This window comes from Filicampus tigris, chromosome 3 (assembly GCF_054856515.1).
Source record: "Filicampus tigris isolate MCC_2025a chromosome 3, RoL_Ftig_1.0, whole genome shotgun sequence".
NCBI lineage: Eukaryota > Metazoa > Chordata > Actinopteri > Syngnathiformes > Syngnathidae > Filicampus > Filicampus tigris.
The window spans coordinates 5,054,389-5,071,009 of NC_141219.1; the positions used below are offsets into that span (position 1 = coordinate 5,054,389).

At 41.0% G+C, this 16,621-nt stretch overlaps 1 protein-coding gene across 2 annotated transcripts in view; it reads left to right on the forward strand.

Annotated features, from left to right (window-relative positions):
• The window catches only part of ntrk3b (neurotrophic tyrosine kinase, receptor, type 3b), a 223,785-nt gene that overhangs the window by 61,202 nt on the left and 145,962 nt on the right, over window positions 1-16,621 (forward strand). For both annotated transcript variants that reach the window (XM_086025698.1, XM_086025699.1), the window contains exons 3-4: window positions 11,231-11,305; window positions 14,414-14,485. In XM_086025698.1, coding sequence (XP_085881824.1) covers window positions 11,231-11,305; window positions 14,414-14,485 — 147 coding nt within the window. The remainder of the gene's footprint in view (window positions 1-11,230; window positions 11,306-14,413; window positions 14,486-16,621) is intronic.

Genomic DNA, 16,621 nt, shown 5'->3' on the forward strand with positions numbered 1-16,621 from the left:
ACGTTCCTAAACCCCGCGTGAACTTTCCCAAGTGGAGGATACAAGCGTGGTGGCGTCGCACGGCTCGTTTAATCTGTCGCCTTTTGCTCTTATGCACTTGCCGAAATGTCAACAACAGGAAGTTGTTGCTCTTGCCATCCACAGTCTGAATCTGTGTTTTTAAAATGTATTTATTTAAATATGTCTGCCGCCTGCTGTCCTTCCCAACTGGAGGATGCTCCCGAGAAGTCTCCCGAGGATAACGTTAAATTTAAATGTTTGCATTTTTTGCTCTGATGTGACCGGTGTTCCCTTTTTTGTAGTGACTGTATCACTAATGGGAAGTACAAGTGGTGTACTTAAGTAGATTTAGTAGATACTTGAGTATTTATTTTCCTGACAACTTTTTACTTTCAATCCGGGTTTTTCAAAGAGGGAAGTCAACCCAAACATATTTTTTTCAACAATATGTTCTATGCAGCCTCACTAGTTGAAAGAAGGCAATATGATTAATATGAAATATGAGTTAAGCAGCAAAATCCACCCGTTTTTAGCCATCTCACGGGGCGGCCATTTTGTTGCTTCTGTCGACTGAAATGACATCACAGAACCTCAGGCCTCGGATAACGATGTTTTCTGAAGCTGAGCTATGATTGGTCGTTATCTTAGCCCTGAGGGTGTGCGATGTTATTTTCAGTCGACAGAAGTGACAAAATGGCCGCCCCACTAAAAACGAGTGGATTAACTCTTATTCCACAAACGCAATATTTATCCGAATTCTGTGTTGCAACTAGTGGGCCTGCATAGAACATTCTTGAAAAAAAAGTGTCGGCCGACTTCCACTTTTTTAAAATGGATATCTGTAGTTTGTACCCATTACTTTGTCAAAACAGGTTGTTTATGTTTTTGAACCTCAGCAGATGACTACTCAATGTGAGTCAACCATAGGGGGGGACCTGCTCTCAGTTGGGTCCTGATTCCTGTCAGAATTTATCTTACAGCAAAGTTGCGTCGAGTGATATATCTTTTTATTTCTTGGTACGGGCACAATGCAAGTTAATAAGGGGAAGCTATTTCGAGTGCATTCATTACTTCGACTTTTACCGAAATCTTATGTACACAAGCATTTGTACTTCATCACTTGCTGTTTATCCCCCCGTGCTGCTGTGCTGCACAGTCGTTCTTTACTCGGCAGTCATTTGAATGTCGCCTGTCACTTTGAGATGGTAATCAAATCTTGCCGCTCGCAAAGTCTGATCTTCACATTACCAATGACTGATTGGGTGAATTTAGTTGGTTTCGTGTTTGGAGTAGCAGAGCAACAGTGACAATTGTTTTGTGCCATGTTTCTCATTGCCCGGATGAATCTGCTTGTTTGTTAACGAGCATGGTAATAACAAAACAAGCACAGTGGAATTTCTACGCATAGGATCGTTGTACACCAAAACGAGCCGTACCTAAGTACAAACAATGTTTATAAGTGGGGAAAATGAAGAAATATTTGTGTCATTGTGCTTTTTAGACATGATTTGAATGAATGGGTGATGGATCGCCGCAAGCAAAATGCCATCCATCGGTGACTTTTGACTTGTGAATAAGTTTATGAGACAGAAGAAAAACTATCAGATAATACCCAAAAGCAAAAAAAAAGTTCAATATCTAGCAAATTAAGCTCGGCAACATATTGCTTTTTACTTAAATCTGTATCTCACAGAGTGGCCCTCGCCGAGTTTTTTCGCACGGCCCAAATGTTGATTTTTTTTTTGTTAGGGTTCGTTCAAGGTCGCAAACAGTCGTGAAGATGTTCGCCAGACGTGTCTCAACAGTTTTAACAACAGCTGAACGGCTTTTCTTGTCGCCATTTTGAATATGTTCACAATTTTCGTGGCGAAAAGAAAAACTGTTTGCCAGCGTTCGAACTGTTGGCAAACGTCTTTGCGGCCGTTTGCGACCTTGGACGAACCCCGATGAAAAAACATTTGCTATGTGCGCACATACCCGCAAACTTGCGCCAATCGGTGAGATACGGCCTTCGGATGTTTTTTGGGGCAACGTTCTGTATATTTGTGAATTTTATTTCACAAAACCCTGACTGTGGACGGTATGATAAAAAATGACTTCTCGGCCGGTCGGGCATGCAAAATACAACCGTGCGAATTAGCGCACACGTACACGTTTACACACTTGTGTACACATGCAGGTGGTCATCCTGGCCAACCCACTGAAAAATTTCTGGCTATGCCTCCGATTGTATTGTGTTTCTATTTATAGTGTGCAATGCTGGTTCATACCAACAGATCTTCAACTGTCGAATCGCACCGACTGTACTACAAAATGCATTATCAATTTGAAAGATTGCTGCGGCACACACAAGACGAGGGTTGACGGCATCCTTGCCGTGTTCTCTGTTTTGTGAAAACGCCTCATTAAAACACGTGCTGCGCGTGAGGGAAAAAACAAAAAAACAACAACAACAAGGCTATCTGATTGATGTCAGGTCCGTGCTTTAATCTAACGGAGTGCTACTCTGACCCGCCATGTCCCTTCTCTGGTGTGTTTGGCCCGACGTGAGGCGAGACAAGGCGTGATCAATATCCCGGGGAACACACCAGAGACATTGTGTTTTATTAAACATTTTCCCATTAAGGTGGCAGCGGCGGCCCTGTACATCATTCCAATACAGTCGTAAATCATGACGACAGCGGGAAGGAAAAGTACGTGTGCAATCATGTGAAAAAAAATAAAACAGCTAAAAAAAAATATATATATATATATTTTAAGCCACAGTTTGTATCGTAAAATTGATGCCACTGAAATAGTTCATCTACTGTAGTTTGTATTATTTTCATTCATAGGCCTCAGAGTCTTAAAGCAACACATTTTTTTTTTCAATCTTTTTTCACTCATCATATGCAGCACCAGTGAATTGTCAATCATGTGACCCCCTTCGGGCATTCCAGAATTCCAGCTTTTGATTTCATGGTATTTAAATGTAGACAACAACTTACTGGTATATAGTTTCGATAGATTTATATACCAAGAGCTCAGGATAGAGCACCTTTTGTTGTGAAAAGCCACACGTTTTTTCAAGTGAGCAAAAGTATTAGAACAGACATTATCAAACTAACTTAAAGTGAATAACATTTTAGATTTGGTGGCGAAACCCTGCATCAAGCCTGTGACCCACTGATTTCCACAGACGGTTGCATTCCTTATTTAAAATGATTTTCCAGGCCTCTACTGCAGCCTCTTTCATTTCTTGTGTGTTTCTGGGGGTTTCTCCCGTGAGTCTTCCTTTAGGAGGTAAAATGCATGCTCTATAGGGTTAATGTCTGGTGACAGGTTTGCAGTGTAAGACCTTGTACTTTTTCCTCCCTTGATGATGTGTTGGCAGTGTGTTTGGGTTATTGTTGTATGTTGAAGCGTCTCCCCATTTGTTTGGGTGCATTTTTCTTTTTTTTTTTTTTATTACATTTTATGGCCGACTGGTTAGCACGTCCGCCTCACAGTTCAGAGGTCGTGGGTGGGATCCCGGCCAAGGCCTCCCTGCGTGGAGTTTGCACGTTCTCCCCGTGACTGCGTGGGTTTTCTCCGGGTACTCCGGTTTCCTCCCACATTCCAAAAACATGCTTGGTAGGTTGATTGGAAACTCTAAATTGCCCCTAGGTGTGATTGTGAGTGCGGATGTTTGTCTCTGTGTGCCCTGCGATTGGCTGGCAATCAATTCAAGGGTGTCCCCCGCCTACTGCCCGAAGACAGCTGGGATAGGCTCCAGCATGCCCCGCGACCCTTGTGAGGAGAAGCGGTATAGATAATGGATGGATGGATTCCATTCTATTTTTAAAAAACGAGTAGCACATTCATTCATAAATGTGGTCTAACAAAGGTAAAGGGCAAATATTAACAATGTTTGCTGTTCATATGACTTGCCATTGGGTTTAGCAAACTCGAGCGGGTCCACCAGACCCATCAACAATGCTAACAAAAATGCCAACACCATACAAGGGTTGAATGTAAAACCACCACTATTGTTGCCCGTCACCTGATGTCAGACTGTCAAAATGATTTAATTTCATTTTTTTTTAGCTCATTCCGCCCTGCTTTTTGTGTAGCACAGGTTTTCATAATAATAATAACAAGACATTTTTAAGATCGGCATCAAAATCATGTTTAGGGACACATCAAGCCATCTCTGATTAAAATATGCTGTGGACCAGTATAATTTGTGTGTGGTAGCGGCCTCCCATTGCAGGGCCCGGGGCCGCCACAAAACAACAGATGGCCCTCGCCGGGGTGGAATCTGTTACTGTTTGCTAGCGGGGCGTTCTCCTCCAGCAATATTTGCCACCCGGTTCAGGCTTGAGCCAATGGGAGGCTCATAAGGCAGAAGGTTGTAAAACCATACATATGCTCATACGTCAGGGAACAGTGTCTACACCGAATCCAATTTGATAGATTAGATGTTCTGGAAAGTGCACTTTGATGCTCCACAGTCTCCAATTGACTGCTGTGCTACGTTTTCTCGTTACTCTAAGTCTCCCCTTGAATGAAATGGCAACGTTTGAGCATACGCAGACAGAAATGACAAACTTAGCTTGATGCAGTAGCCCGTTACAGTGTACTCCAACATCTCCACTTTGCGGCAGTGTTCAGTTTTCTCGCTGCCTATAAGTTTCCTCTTGGATAAAACGGCAGGGCTATTGCAACACGTGAGCATCTTACCCCCCCCCCCCCCCCCCCAAAAAAAATGCCGTTTTGTCACATTCAATTTTCAAATCATCCTTTCCTGGGAAGTAGGGAATTATAAGAGAATGGGAGATTGAATTGCAGCATCTTTGTCAATCATATGCATATTTTTATTCATAATGTTTTTGTTTTTTTTCCCCCCAATACCTTCGTCTAATCCACAAAGTGTATTCAGCGCGACGCCAACAATCAGCGCAATCAGATTGCGGTCCACGGGGAGCCGTCGCCTGCCTCCCTCTATTTGTTGTTTTGTTGACGGAAAATGGAGACAAGGAGACTGGGTTAAATTATATATTTGCATTATATATTCTTTTCATATCTCTCTATTACATCAATATTTCACAGGGGTGTTCTAGCACACTCACGCAGTTGGGGGGGAATATATTCCCCGACAAATACAGCAAAAATTAGCTCCGAAATTAAAATGCAGAAGAATATGAAATATTTAAATCGAGGGTGTTTGTGTGTAGCTGCTGAATAGTGCATACCTCCGCCAAGGCATAAAACCTCCTGGTCTCCTTAAAAATAAAATGTAACTGATTCCACTACTAGTGCTTCTGATGCGTAAAATTTGTATTAAACTAATGACAGCTAGTTTTAAAGAGAGACCTTTTTGTTTATTTCTGACAAAAGACAGAACAATCACTCTGCAATAGAGAATTTAAGTTCAACATAACAACAGTCACTCACTCACTCTGATTTAGGATTTGTTTGTAAAATAAATGAAAGTGCAAAATCATGCCGGTTGACAAGCATGACATCATGAAGTTCAAAATTAGAGCTGGGTGATAGAGCTGAAGAATGTATCACAATGTCACTATTTAAATTGCTGATATCTGATAAACATTGATTTAAAAAAAAAATATTCCAAATTAAAAAAATGGATTAAATGTAAAAGAGGACAAATGAAACCATCCTGAGGACAAATACCATATTACAAAATATCAAGTGCAAAAATGTAGCGCCGTTTCCTATACTTTGTACTGTAGCATTTGAGGGTACAGGGCTAGCAATGACAAAACCAACACACATGCTAGCTTTTATCTGTGCCTCTTGTGCTTTATTTAGTATTGTTGCGGTTCACAGTCCGACTTTTCTGACATTTTCTTGCTGCCCTTGCTCACCTCTTGAACAACATCATATTGTGATTGGGACTGACTTGAGGATAGAGATGTGACAATATAAACACATTCGGTAGCGTTGGTCATGTAAGACTGAATAGCGCCCTTTTCTTGCTGTCCTTGGTCTTGTCTCAATAAAAATTTCTCTTGACCGTAGCCAGCAAAAGCGAATAGTGGAGAGTCCTCCTATTGTCTTAGTTTTGTTAGTGTGTCTTGTTGGGAATAAGGCGTTCATTTTTTTTTTTTTTTTTTGGTGACCTTTTCCATAGCCTAACCAGTGTTTTCGTGTCACACGTGTATTACATGACCTCATGGTATTTCAAAGGGGGGGGAAAAAAAAAAAAGCTGTTTTTGATTGACACGGTCGCAGAGCTATTCATGGAACACGTTTAATATTTTGCTTGTTGATTTTTGCAGCATTGAATTGTTTGTCTACATGAAAATTGAAAAGAAATCAGCATAAAATATAACCGGTATAAATTACATAGAAATTATTTGACATTTCAGGATGTTTCTCATTATTATAGTAGAGACCAAATTAAAACACAAAGTATATGTATACCTAAGCTTAAAAGAACAAGCAAATACCACTACTATTACTATCACTACTAATAATAATAATAATAAGATAATGGAGATGCTTCATACTTCCTTTGAAACACACACATCTACATATATAAAGCTTGAATATAAAAAAATATGCAATAACATTGCCCCAACTTTGATGGCAATTTTCTTCATTCTGCAGCTATTGCATTCCTGATCTTTAAATTGACATGGAGTCACAAAATATTAACCAATCTCCGCAATCTATACATCATTGGAGAGCATTTTTGGTGCCCTTTGTATAGATAGTGTGTATTAAAACAACAAAATATCAGCAATATCATGTATGAATAAAATATTAGAGAAATAAATATATTGAAAATTTGACACTGGGACAATGTTTTCTTTCTATTTGGTCCATTTCTACCTTATGCTTCGGGCAGTCACCTAGCCCCTTGAAGACCACATCAGAGAGACACATGTATGTTTTTCTAGCGTGTGATCTCAGCTTTGCGCGCGTTGTAACGTTGTCATGGCAACGAAAGCAGCAGATGACTGAGCGGAGGCTTTTTGCAAAGGGGCGATGACAGAGATGACCAACCTGCTCTCACTAAATGCCGCATGCGTTAGGGAAGCTAATTACTCTGTCCATTTTTACATGCTAGCACTTTGTTCAACAGGAGCGTTAGGTCGATTTGAGAGGTATTCATGAACAATACGCTTATAATTAGTGTTTGTAGCGGGAGTACAACTGAGTGCATTAGCTAACCATCTCTAATATTTCAACTGGTATGCAGCTCCCCCAGGGCACATTATAACATTTTTTCAATTGATATTTTATCCACGTGTAAAGTATTTCTTTGCTGTTTTTAACATAGATTTGTTTTATACAGTCATGTGGTCATATTTTATTTATTTCATAGTGCTGCGTATAATCGCGAATGACATTACTGCTGCGATCAATAATGACACAGTATACATCCATTTGTGGGGGGACATGTAAAGATGCTTCTCAATTTGAGGGAGGAAATGAAATATGAAACATAGGCGCAATAATAAACATTGCCGTGCGTGTTAATGAATTAGATCGACCTTATGTCACACTGGTGCTTTGATGCCATTCGAGGCTCCCTAGTGTACAATGACCAATTAAAAAGTCAAAACTTGCCGCTCACCTTTGTCACAAGACATAAAGTTTAAGGTGTGTGTGTGTGGGGGGGGGGGTCGCTCTCGTGTGTGTGTGTATATGCCTCTGGAATAATCCCATTGGATCCCATTTGCGCAAAACAATAAACAATGGTAGCATTGTGTCACAGAGCACTTAATGGGGCATATTTTAAAAAAAATAGACTTTGAAATGTGTGTGGAGAGCTGGGCATTTTACAAAAAAAATGCATCACCTTCCGCATGCAGCCATGGTACGCTTCCGCCGTCCTTCTATCCGCCTTTTTTGCCCGGCCGGAACATATGATACTCGCCTATAGGCCTATCGTTTTTAAATGGGCTTCCGTTTGAGTTTATCGCCAACGGACAAGCTATCTGCAGTTGTTTGTTTATATTCAAACTCAGTTTGTACCGAAACGTGACTGATGTCATGTACGCTGTCATCGCAAGGTTATAACTTCAGCAACCAAAAAAAACACAATACAATTTCAGCATGTCGAGAAATATGTTGTAGAAATATGTCTGTAATTCTTGATCCTCCATGTTTTTGTTTTGTTTCTTGTTACGAAAGCATGCCACGGACATGTTATTGAGACACATGGGGACGGTCGGTCGAAGAAATACATTATATGTTTGCTTTGAAATGTCAAGGACGCATCCCAGCGTCACACTCACATGATGATGATGACGCTGGAGATGGAGCCGCACACAATCCGGCAGTAATGGTCCTGAGCCGTGCTGGAATTGGATGCAGTTGAAGGATTGTCAAAGGACAGCGTGCCGAGTCACACAATGCAGTGCCTGACCTTGTTCAGAAGCGCCACAGAGGCTCAATGTGACTTCTAGTTCATCCTCTCGCATCCAGACTGCCGCTTCCAAAAAGTACATAGTGTACCCACATTGTTACCTCGTGTACAAAATTATTGGCACCCCTCTGTTAATCAGAGGTGGGAAGTAACAAAGTACAAATGCTTCGTTACTGCACTTGAGTAGTTTTTTTTTTTTTTTTACAGTAATATCACGGATTATTTAATTTTTAGTATACTTTTTTCCGTAACATTTTAACACCGGTATCCGAACATTTTACTCGATACGTTTTCAAAACTTGAACTTTAGTTTTACCTGATGCATGCACGATTAAAAAATAAATGAGACCAATGTTCGTGGCTCCGCGAATCTTATCAAGGGTTACAACGGTACAGCGTTATAACGCAAAAATTTGGCAATAAAACCCAATCGTATTGGCTTATAAAGCAGTCGTAAGCTCTCGGAATGCAAGGACGGAAGTGCTTTAAAAGGACGGACGGGGTTGGAGGACAATTATTTTTATGAATAAGGATGGAGGGTCGAGGACGGACCGGCAAAAAAGGGCAAAGTGCCCATCTGTGGTAATGAATAGTCACCCCCTGGTGGAAATACTGTATTGTCGTGCTCCATCCCTGAGTCCACACTCCTGGCTGCATACAGGAATAATAAGCAAAGGATGGATGGTCACCGTCTTGAAAAATGCCCCGTTATTGTCCTTACAACATATATGAGGATTTATACACAGACACTCCTTTCTTCTCCCCCCTTTCCTCTCTTTGGATCCTCCAGTGACTGAGAAATATAGCTAGAGCCGCCAAGGCAATCCGCTTTTTCTTTGGACAATTGTGCAATTATGTTTGTAGTTCCATAGTATAACATAGGTGGCCTGAACGCTCCCTATTTTTGTAGCGAGTTGGTCGGTGTGCGAGGGGGCCACTCGCTGACTGTAATTTGTTTATGATTGTCTAGTTCCGTCAAAGTCAGTCGCATCACTCGGTGCGCGGCTGGCTTTGTACTCGTGTCTCTTACGAGTTGAGATCAAGAGTATCGGTAATTGGTTGTGCACTGATGTGTGCAACCAGAATTCTGGCTGGGTTGTAGGGATGAAATACTCATTTGACTCACATCAAATACACATTTACATACGGTATCTGTCTGCTGTGAGCCACCACTTACTGCGAGGTAACCACCCCGGGTTGAGATGTTTTCTTTAGCCTCAAATGAATTTTTTTTTTTTTTTCTTAAATAATATACCAACATTTTTGGGAAAAAATATTTTTTAATCCAACCTTTGATTTGCATTAAAAAGCGCATTTATTCAGTGGGGGGAAAAAAGTGCCACATTAAGAAATACTTATTCTACAGGGGATCATGTGTGCCCCAGCACCTCATTTTCTCCTTTCACAAGATGTGAGAATACTGATAAAGGAATTCCTCTTTGCACAATCCCTCTAAATCATCCAGCGACCTGGGTCCTGCCCTTTGTGCTCTCTTCTTTTGCTCATTCCACACGTTTTCAATGGGGTTGGGGTCTGGGGATTGAAATGGCTAAGGCAGGAGCTTGATTCTGTCTGTTGAACCATTTCCACAAGTTTCAGTATGAGAGTATGCTTCTGCAATAAAAAAAAAAAAAAAGAATAGATTTTATGGCTTTTAACACATGTTAACTTAGGTGCCAATAATTATAGAGGGCACTTTATACATTGCAGACCCACAAAAGGTGAAAATCTAGACCATATCAAAGTATTAAAGTATAGTTTTACTCATCCCACACACTGTAAACACATTAAACATGAAAACAGCAAACAATGAAGTTGACATCATCTGCTTCTTGGCAATCTGCTTGCCGATCCTTATAAATGTGTGCTCCGCACGTCGATCACCTGCATGGACTCCAGCAAATTACGTTCTTGCACCATGTCAATGACCGCGCCAATTGCATGACGATTTAAGTCGGCTGCGTTCACACCCACAACGCCGCATCTGTGAAAGTACAAAAACCTAGTTAAGCTCGCCTGAAAATAGAACCCTGTATATTTTAACATTAAAATGTTCAACCAAAGGATTCAACCAAAACAATCCAAAGGATTCGGTCTAATCAAAAAACTGCTCCTTACTGCCTAGCATATTTCAGCACAAGGTGGTCCCACACTCAAGGTGTGTAACTTGCCTGTATACTGTCAAAGCCTATAACAATTTGTCATATAGCGGGGGCACAATATAGCGAGGATTCACTTCGTCACTATTGACTATTAGGCTGTTAATTTCTTTGTAATTGAGCAAACTTACAAATTCAGCAGCAAATTAGTTACAGTAGTTAGACCACCATATGTATCAGACAATCGGAGGACGCCCCGTGGGGAGCAGCACATGCATTTCGAGTTGTGTTGTACATCTTTGATTTTCATTGGTTGACATGTCGGAAAAGACTTCCTTTTTTCTTCCATTTTGTCGGGTGTTGCCAGTTAACATCAAAACAAAGCAATTAGGCCATGTGCCACTTTTTTTCCAGCTTTCTCGCCTGATTCAACCGATCTGTTTGTTTATTGCTCATTTTCCATCGACGCACAAACACTATTTGTTCCCCCCACCCCGAAAGCTCATTTAATAGCGGCTCAACGTTTTTGTGGGGCGGCGGGTGCTGGAATTAGCCCGCCAGTCTAGCATCATCAGCCACGGCCCCCTCGCATCAGATTATCTCCGCTGACTGCCTCTTGTGCAATTAGATCTATCGTAGGCCGGCAGAGAGCATCCTGTCGCCAGGTTTTCCGATAATTGCAATTTCAATGTTTATGGATTTTTAAGCACCACTTACTTTTCTTTTGCAGCTCATTTAATCATCTATTTTGTTCCACCCTTCTCCATAGACACATCGAGAACTGGACGGGACTGCAGACGCTACGGGATGTGGACATGGAACTCTACACCGGACTGCAGAGACTGTGAGTGTCATTAAGTAGCACTTAGAAAAGAGGGTGGAAGGGGGGCTCAGGGAAAAAGATTTATTAACCTGTCACCTGCTCAATCCAAAAAAAAATCGTAATGTGATAAGAAACCAAGACAGATTTTTGGGAGAAAATAAGTGGATCATGGTGGCAGTATGGTATCTTGGTGAAGTGATTGAAAGCGGAAGTCAACCCAAACAAATTTTTTTCCAGAATATGTTCTATGCAGGCCTACTAGTTGAAATATGCCACGATTCTGATTAATGTTGCGTTTTAGGAGTATAAGTTAAGCAGAAAAATGCACCTACTTTTAGCCATCTCAGGGGGCGGCCATTTTGTCACTTGTGTCGACCGAAGATGACATCCAAGTTGCTCAGGGCTCAGATAACGACCAATCATGGCTCAGCTTCAGAAAACAGGTGAGCCGTGATTGGTCGTTATCTGAGCCCTGAGCAACTTTGATGTCATCTTCGGTCGACAGAAGTGACAAAATGGCCGCCCCCTGAGCTAGCTAAAAATGGGTGGATTTCTCATATTCCACAAACGCAATATTAATCAGAATTGCTGTGTTTAGAGTAGTGGGCCTGCATAGAACATATTCTGGAAAAAATATGTTTGGGTTGACTTCCTCTATAATGATTATCAGCAAGGAAGGTTTGTCAAAAGTTAATGTTAATCATAAACGTCCTCTCAAGGCTACACAATGACTAAGCCCAAAAACTAAAAAAACAAAAAAAAACGAAAAAAAAAAACAATGAAGCATCCAACAAATAATATATGTATAACACTCAATCTGCAATATTGTATATTCTATATACAATATTTTACTTGATACAATAATAAATTCAACATCACAGGCCCAAATTTCACAGAGAAAGTAAAACAGAAATGATAATATTGTAAAGTAAAAGTAAAATAGAAACCGTGGTTGCAAGTTATAGTCCGTAAAATAGGCAACTATTTCATTCCTGTGGCATGTATCGGGAACCCATGGTAGTTACTGTATGTCGGGTGTCGGAATTATGAGGGTTATCAACCCTGGACTCCAAAAAATTCACAACCCACGGTCTAAGATTTGTGACTTTTTGAACCCTGTCAATGCTATAATGTACAGTATGTAAAGGGAAGAAAGAGAAAGAAACTTTGAAAGAAAAGAAAGAAAAAATGTGCCACAGTCTTGCTTGGTTCGAGCAATGTGCCGCAACGGCCTGCTCCTACTCCCACCGCCACTTCTCAATGGCTACCTGCTGACCTCTTCCTCCTGTCTCCTTTTTTTCTCCGCCGCCCTTTCAAAACTCGGAGCAGGCCTCTCTCCCCTGATCCTGCTGATCCCTCATCAGGGAGGCCAAGTGTAATATCTCCAGCAGCAAATTAGCATTTTTCTCATTACCGCCTCCTCCGTGAGGGGGGACGGGGTGGCGATTGACGAAGTGAGGTGGGCGAGGGGACGGGTGGGGGCGGGCACCCACGTAAGAGTCCCGTAGCCCGGTTTGATGCTCATTATTCCACATTTCAATAACGACAATATGAGACGCGATCATTCATGAAAAACGGTGGATTGTTAAGTATGCCAGAGAGCAGTGCGCTAATGAAAGAGGTGCGGGGCATGTTTCTGTTGACGCTTTAATTGCGAATAGATTAAAATAAAATATCCCACCAGAGTGCCACGTTATGATGACGGTGATGGCGCCGGTCGCTCCTGAGTTGCAAACTTGTTATCACTTAGTCGTCCAACTTTTTCATTTAAAATCAACGCCGTTGTTAATCACATAATAGGTTGACACTGTACTGACAGCCATTTTTTTTTAACCTTTATTTATCCGGTTAGCAGACAGCAGAGTAAAAACAAATCAAAATATAACCAAAAATGACCTTTTATGTTTACAAAAACTTCCGTCTTTTGGCAACAAAGACTATATGCGGTCTTTGTTGCCAAAAGAGAGAGGATAATTAAAAACTTAAAATTGTGTTCACAAAACTCAACACTTTGCTTGTTGAGGACTGGAAATTTTCTATGGTGTTGGGAAAAAACACACATTACGTTTTCAAACACTTCAATGTTTGTGTTTATATAAAAATACTCCAAATTGGAGTGGGGAAGGAATGTGAGCTTAAATGGCGCACTGCATAGTTACGAGGCGCACGGTGATGATGTCAGTGAGAGACAGCTTTGATTACAGCATTAGAACTTCGGCTGCGGGGCGCCTTTACGCTGAGCGGAGTTACATTTGGAATTAAAATTGGATTTAGATGAGGCGGAACTGTTCGGACTCGCTGCAGTGGATTCTCCTTCTAGTGAGCAAGAGCGTGTCAGAATGTACTCGCTACACCATTTTTATCTGTACCAGGCACAGCTTCAGTTTCAACGAAATCAAGTCATTTGAAACAAAGAAATACAGGCTAAAACTGGTATTTTTCAGGCACAAATGCCTTTGCAAATGTTGAAATAACTTGAGATGGCCTTAGTTTATGGAGACACAAATGTTCAGGATGTTGATGTCTCTAAAATGTCTATAATGTGCAGTATGTATAAGCAAATTCAGTATGGTTACTGAAAACACGATCATCTTAAACTGTCATTGCGCACTAAATTGACTAAGACTAAATTGTCTTTGATGTTGACTAAAACATGGATGCGTTTTTTTTTAAAGTCTGGACATTGTCTTCGAGGTTCATTGAAAACATACCTCATGTTTGTTTGCATCTCTAAAAATCCTTTGATGTACATAAAAACATGCATTGTTAACTGACAACTTGACCTGTTAACTGAAACTGCTTTTTGATTTAAAAAAAAAAAAAAAAAAAAAAAACATGTACAGATACAGAGTGGATACCGAGTTTGTGCCAGAATGCTAGAATGTATCTGCTCATGCTTTTTGGGGGGCGTGGGGACTGAGTTACATAATTTTAAAAAGGAATAAACCCCTGCACACATTTGCACGCGCACGCGCGCGCGCACGCACGCACACACGCAGGCCCATAAAACCGGGCGAAAAGGAAATGAGAAGAAATGGAAAAAAATAGTCGCTCTCCCACGCTGTAGCCTTTTTTGTGCTTTGTTCACACATTCACGTTCATTCTGTCTCTTTTTTTGTTTCATCGCAGCACCATCATGAATTGCAACCTGAGGGTGATCCAACCCCGAGCCTTTGCTCAGAATCCACACCTACGCTACATGTGAGTAAATATCCAGTCGATATCCCTGTATACCACGGGTGGGAAAAGTATGGCCCGTGTGCCATCTTGTTCTTTATCTGGCCCAACAAGCATTTACAGGTTTCACATCACAGGTTTCAAATCCGACCCACCGCATGATTTTACAGTATGTGGCTCGCTAAAGCAAAGCATATGCGTATACTTCATGTTTCATGCTAGAAATGTCAATTTCCAAATTCACATTTAATAACAGATAACGTATCAAATCATCTTCAGTTGGAGAGGTATATCTTTGAAGGAAATGCCACATTCAAAGTACTGACAAGTTCATGTACAACGACAACAAGAGACTCATTGCATCATACTCTCTTCAACTAAGTCATACCATATCGAATCTACTTGCAAAATGACTGAATTGAACCAAATCGCTCCACTCACAATCGAACCGTCCTCGACGGGTTAACTGGGTGGAATATCGTGATATCGCAATATCGTGATAATATCGCATCGTGACCCAAGTATCGTGATACGTATTGTATTGCAACCTCCTTGCCAATACTCACCCCTATTGTAAAGATGACATTACACATGTATACGTTTTCTCCGTCATATTGGCCCTTTGAGGGAAATTCTAACAACAACGTGGTCCGTGACACCCTGATTGTGTATTTGTTGCATTGTTTTCCCCCCCTAAAATTGGCCCCCAAAAAATCTTACGTTGCCGTCAGCTACAACAGTTTGCTCAGCCTTTGTACTTTATGGCTTGTCGATAGTCGAGCATTGAGCACAAGATGATGTTGTTGATAGAGAGTGGCTTTGGGGCATGTGGTAGGATAGTGGGGGCGAGCGGAGGCAGCGCCATTACTGCGGCCGAACGACGCCTGTCTTAAATGAGACATCCATTATTTGCCTTGGATAATTGGATTCCTATCTGCACGGCCTCAACATACCGAAGAAGACGACGGAGAAGAGGGCGACGTGCTTCCATTTAGCCGCCGCTCTCTAAATGGACAATTTGTCCAGCAGGGCCGAGCGGCGCGCTGGCGAAGAGCAAAATCATTTCTTTAACAAAAGGCTGACGTCTTAGCGTATGACAGCCTGTTATCGCACTGTCATTTTCCACGAGTAAGCACGACCCGAGGAACTCGGTCACAGTCTTTTACCTGAACACGCTGCCATTTGCAGTTTGCGCTCGGCAACTGAATGTGATCTGTAGTCGATGAGTGGTTAGCGCCTCACAAAACGGCATGTCTGGGTTTCAATCGGGCTTTACGCCTTCTCGGGCCCTATACCGGATTATTTAGGGCACAGGTGTCAAACTCAAGGCCCTGGGGCCAGATCTGGCCCGAAATATCATTTTATGTGGCCAGCGAAGGCAAATCATGTGTGTTGACTTCAGAGGTCTCGTTGAAATTGTCTTCACTGTTAACACAATATATGAGGTATTGCAAGCATTTGTTTCTAATTCCTACTTTAAAATACATTGAAAAATAGTTGAACAAACTATCTACTGGCTTCCGATTTCGTTATCCATCAATTTGTTGTCTATATGTAAATATATAAGGCGATCGTACATTTATACGGGTTCACAGTCGCAACGGCCCTCCAAGGGACTCCATAACTATAAAAATGAGTTTGACACCCCTGATTTAGGGGTATTCACAAAAACATGTCAATTGTTGTCAACACATGTATGCTAGTTTTTCTGAATACTCTAATCTTTGATGTTGACAAAAATATGTATATTAGGTTCCCTGCAGGGTTATAATAGTTTTTTATTTTTTGTTTTTTTTTAATTGGGTAAGTTTTAATTGATTTTTTTGAGTGATTTGTCATTTTTTAATTCTTCTGAAATGCTTTGTTTACTTATTAGTTTTAGTATTACCGGTAGTTTTTATTTATATGGAGCATAGTATACAATTCCCAAATGACGGTTTGACATTTACTCATCTGTACGGCCGTATAGTAATACAGAAATGAGTACATTTAAAATCAACCCCAAAAGCTCATGTATGAAATGAACTGATAAAAATGAAAACTAAGGACACTTTAGCTGTAATTACAGTTAGTATTTTTTGTTTGTTTTTTTGTAAATGTGTAATGTTGTTTCAGTTAGTTTTCACCCCCCCCCCAAAAAAATAACACGCACCTTTTTTT